The sequence below is a fragment of the Chrysochloris asiatica genome, unplaced genomic scaffold (assembly GCF_000296735.1).
Source record: "Chrysochloris asiatica unplaced genomic scaffold, ChrAsi1.0 scaffold00042, whole genome shotgun sequence".
Lineage (NCBI taxonomy): Eukaryota > Metazoa > Chordata > Mammalia > Afrosoricida > Chrysochloridae > Chrysochloris > Chrysochloris asiatica.
Genome location: NW_006408560.1, coordinates 13,507,053 through 13,512,191, shown reverse-complemented (window position 1 = coordinate 13,512,191; position 5,139 = coordinate 13,507,053). Strand labels below are relative to the sequence as shown.

At 40.7% G+C, this 5,139-nt stretch overlaps 1 protein-coding gene across 1 annotated transcript in view; it reads left to right on the top strand.

The window, feature by feature from the left end:
- Positions 1 to 336: 336 nt before the first annotated feature.
- PMVK (phosphomevalonate kinase) overlaps positions 337 to 5,139 on the top strand; it is a 19,042-nt gene continuing 14,239 nt past the window's right edge. The window contains exon 1 of the mRNA XM_006861511.1: positions 337 to 431. Coding sequence (XP_006861573.1) covers positions 337 to 431 — 95 coding nt within the window. The remainder of the gene's footprint in view (positions 432 to 5,139) is intronic.

Sequence of the window (5,139 nt, the reverse complement as noted above, 5' to 3'; positions counted from 1 at the left end):
GAGAAGGCGGGGCTTTGGCGTAAGGCCCTGGGCGGGGTTGGACTGTTCTAAACGATTTCTGGTAGGGGAGCTTATTTAGGACGGAAGATTGCATTACGAAGAAAACCTTGTTTTCACTTCATATTTAATTTGTTTAAACGTTAAAAATTGTATAGTAACACGTATACTGCCTGTCACTCCACTCCACGAGTAAGTAGAAGAAAGGGCGGAATCTTTCCTTCCACATAGTGGCCACGTCCATTTTGCGCCATATGGCCTGATTTTAGGGATAGTGAGTGGTGGTTATGTGCCGCGGAGTAGTGTCTGCTTTTAGAGGTCGTACAGCTTGGCGGCTCCATGGCTCCCCACACTTGTGTCCCGCAGCTGGTGCTGCTGTTCAGTGGGAAGAGGAAATCCGGGAAAGACTTCGTGACGGAGGCGCTGCAGAGCAGGTGACAGGAGGGCGGGGAGGGAAAAGAGGGGGGCGATCCCCGCGCCACGTGACATGAGGGGTGTGTTTGGGTATGATGGAGTGCGCTTTGGAGCAGCGGTCTTCAGGTTGCAGGACCTGGGGAACCGTGGTCAAGGGAGGTGGGGGCTACCACCATCACACACGCCCACCTTAAAGAACGAGGCGGCAGTCTCTCTGGAGACCCTAAGCTGTAGGTGTCTTCCGGAAGCGTTAATAACTTATTATCAACGCGCTTTCACCTTACACTATTCCTAATTTTCACCACAGAATTGCTAGGTAACTGTTAACAAGTGAGGAAATGAGACGCAGATAAAGGATTTGCCTAAAACCTCACTCCAAGTGTGTCTGACTACTGACAGAACGGATCATTGCCTATCACTCCAGCGAACTCTTTAATAAACCTCTAGCGTTTATTGAACCTCTATTGGGTTGCTTTGGGCCGGAATCGACTCGACCGCATTTAACAACAACAACAATTATGTGCCAGGCACTGTGTGTATAAATTATCCTACTTAATCCTCATTGATCTCTGGTAGCGTAGTGGTTACGAATCGGGCTGCGAACTGCAAGGTCAGCAGCTCGAAACTACCAGCGGCGCCATGGGAGAAAGATGAGGCTTTCTGCTCCCATAAAGATTCATAGCCTCGGAAACCCTGTACAGGGTCGTTATGGGTCGGAACCGACTCGACGGCACTTAACAACAACAACCTCTTTATTAGGTTCTGTGGTGGCATTACCTGTTACTTGCTCCATTTCACCGAGGAACAAACTGAAGCTTTGAAAAGTTATTTTAAAAAAAGGAAAGAAAGAAAAAAAAAAAAACCAACTTGCTAGGTTAGACCTAGGATTCAAATTCAACTTTGTGTGGCTTTAAGGACTAGGTTCATTTTACTTTATTACACTACTTCTACAAATAATACCTTTTGCTCACTGTTTTCTCGCAGAGCAAGATAATCTGTGTGGAAGCATTTTTTGATGGGGAATGGGCTGGGTAAGCAGAGGAGTTGAAAAGAGTAGTGTGGGGCGTCACTTCGCCTTAAGACCAATGTGGTGATTTGGGGCACCACGTAAGTTCTAAGAGTTTGTGGGAAAGTTCTGGGCAGAGGCTATCACTAATTATTTCACCATTAAGTCGGAACTGACACCATGGCACTTACTACCACCAACAAAGGATCTGACCACTTGCTTCCAAATTTGCCTCTCTACCCCAAACACAGAAATCAAATAGTGGTTAGAAGCATAAATTCTGGAATTAGACTGCTAAAATTCAAGTACGACCTGCACCATTAAGTGTGTAATCTTGCACAAATTATCTACTTTGTGCCTCAGATTTGTCATTTGTAAAATGGGGATAATAACAGGTTGGCTGTAAGGATTAAATGAGAATGCATGTGAAAGACTTAAAGCAACTCTTAGTATCTAGTAAAGGTACAGGAACTAAATGTCTGTTTTTATTTACCAATACAGTATTCACTACTTATATTGTTGCTTTGGGTTAGTCAATCCTTACTCAACTTCAGTTTCCTCATCTGAAAAATGGAAAAAAGAACACCTCTGTCAACCTGTTTGTTCTGTGTTTAAATGATCCATGAGTTTCTCAAGGACAAAGTAGGAATCTTGTATCTTATTCACATTTGTATCACTTGAGCTAACTATATTAAATGCTGTCAAGTCAGCTCTGACACCTGGTGACCTTATGTGTGTTGTTGTTGTTAAGTGCCATCGAATTGCTTCCAATTCGTAGCAACCACGTACAGGGTTTCTGAGGAGCAGCTGGTGGGTTTGAACCACTGACCTTGTGGTTCACAGTCCAGTGAACTTATCCTACAGTACCATGTTCCTGGCATTGAGCCATCTTCATGATTATTGGCATGTATGAGTTCATTGTGTGGCTGTTATATCAGTCCATCTTACTGAGAATTTCTCTTGTTTCCTAACCCTCTACCAAATATGGAGCCCTGGCGTGACACTGTGAGTTAATAGGCTTGACTGCAAGGTCAGGTTGAACTTCAAGGTTGGCGGTTCAAGCTCACCAGCTGCTCCTCAGAAACCCTATGCAAGGTTGCTGTTAGTCAGAACTGACTCAACAGCACTAACAACAACACGAACAACTACCAAATGTCCTTTTCTAATGATTGGTCTTTGCTGATGACATGTCCAAAGTGAGCCAACTCTCAACCATCCTCATCTCTAAAGAGCATTCTAGTTGTATTTCTTTTAAGATTGATTTGTTCGTTCTTCTGATAGTCCGCAATATATTTAATGTTCTTTACCAGCACCACATTTTGAATGCATTAATTCTTTTTTCATTATCTAGGTTTTGCATGCATATGAGACGATTGAAAAGACAATGGCTTGGGTCAGACACTAAATGACATCTTTATTTTTCAGTACTTTAAAGAGCTCTTTTGACTCAGATTTGCCCAGTGCAATATATGTCATTTGATTTTTTTCCTGACTGCTGTTTCCATGGATGTTGATCCAAGTAGAATGAATTTGTTGACAACTTCAATTTTGTTCTCCATTTATCATGATGTTGGAGTCTTGGTTTAATGCGCTAGACTCCAAAGTTGGTTTGAACTGCAAGGTCAGTGGTTCAAGCTCAACAGTTGCTCCTTGGAAACCCTATACAGGGTTGCTATGGGTCGGAACCAATTCGGTGGCACTTCAAAACAACAACAATCATGATGTTATATATTATGAAGCTTTTTATTTTCTTCATGATTAGGCATAATCCATATTGTAGTCTTTGACCTTCATCAAAGTTGTAAGTGCTTCAAATGGTCTTCATTTTCAGCATCCAAGGTTGTGCCATCTGCTTATTATAGTCTGTTTATGAATCTTCCTTCCATCCAGGTGCCATGTCTTCTTTTTATAGTCTAGCTTCTCAGATTATTTAATCAAGATACAGTTTAAATAAATTAGAAGAATACAACCCTACAACATACTGTTTCCAAATTGGAAGCATGTAGTAGTACCCACTGGAGTCCTGGTATAGCACTGTGGGTTAATACGCTGGACTGCAAAGTTGGTTTGAACTGCAAGGTCAATGATTCAAGCTCAACAGTTGCTCCCCGGAAACCCTGTACAGGGTCGCTATGGGTTGGAACCAGCTCTACGGCATTTAACAACAACAACAACAGTATCCCCTTGTTTTGTTCAAACAATTGCCTGCCTCTGGATTCATGTATAGGTACTGCATGATCATAGCTCAGTATTCTAGAATTCTCTTTCTTTGCGATGCTATCCATAATTTGTTTTGACCTCATGGTCAAATACCTTAGTGCAATTAATAAAACACAGGCAAATATTTCCCCAGTATTCTCTTGAGGCCAAGATCCACTTGACATGAGCAGTGATATATCCTTCATTCCATATCCTCTTCTGAATCAGGTTTGAACTTCTAGCAGTACCCTGTTAGTGTATAGCTGCAGTTGTTTTTAAATTATTTTAACCATAATTTTGCTAACGTGATAATTTGATTATTTTGGCATTCTTCTTGATTGCCTGTCTTTGGAATGGGTATGAAGATGGTTCTCTTCCAATTCGTTGGCCAAATTTCTGGACATAGACAAGGAGTGCTTCCAGCACTGTATTTATTTATTGAAGCGTCTCAATTTGTGTTCTGTCAATTCTTGGAGTCTTTTTTTTTTATTTTGCCAATGTCTTTAGTGTACTTTGAACTTCTTTCTTCAATATAATTGTTTCTTGGTCATGTGCTACCTAATGAAAAGTTTGACTGCCAATAAATCCTTTTTGGTACAGTGATTCTGTATATTCCTTCCATCTTCTTTTGAATTTTTTCTTCAGTTCTTTTCCTCTTGGGAACTGCTCTGCCCTTTTGATTTTCAGACTCCAGGTCTTTGCATCTTTCTTTATAACACTTTCTTGTGCCTTCTTGAGCCACCCTAAAATCTCCTGTTCAACTCTTTCACTTCAGCATTTCTTTGTTTGCTTTAGCTACTCCACGTTCAAGAGCAAGTTTCAGAGTCTTTCCTGACATTCATTTTGATCTTATTATTATTATTTTTCTTTCTTTCTCGTCTTTAATGATGTCTTGCTTTCTTTGTGTTTCATGTATGATGTCCTTCAATTCATCCCACAACTCTTCTGGTTTCAATCATTAGTGCTCAGTGCACCAAATCTCTTCTTGAGATGGTCTCTAAATTCAGATGGAATATATTCAAGATCATACTTTGATTCTTGTGGACTTGTTTTACTTTTATTCAGCTTCAGTTTGAACCTGCATATGAGCAATTGGTGATCTGTTCCACAGTTGGTCCCTGACTTTATCTTCACTGGTGTCATTGAACTTCTCCATTGACCCTGTCAACAAATGTAGTCAGTTTGATTCCTGTATAAATCATCCATGAGGTCCTAGTCTTCATGTTGTTGAAAAAAATTTTTCTGATGAAAAAGTTGTTGGTCTTGCAGAATACTATCATGTAATTTCTGGCGTCATTTCTATCACAAAGATTTTTTTTTTTTTAAATATTTACCAGCTATGGAATCCGTTTTTCTCCCAACTTTTGCATCCCAATCACCAGTAATTGTCAATTTAGTTTACATGTTGAATCAATTTTAGACTGCAGTTGTTGTTGTTGTTGTCAGGTGCCATCGAGTCGGAACCGACTCATAGCGACCCCATGCACAGCAGAACGAAACAATGTCCGATCCTGGGCCAACCT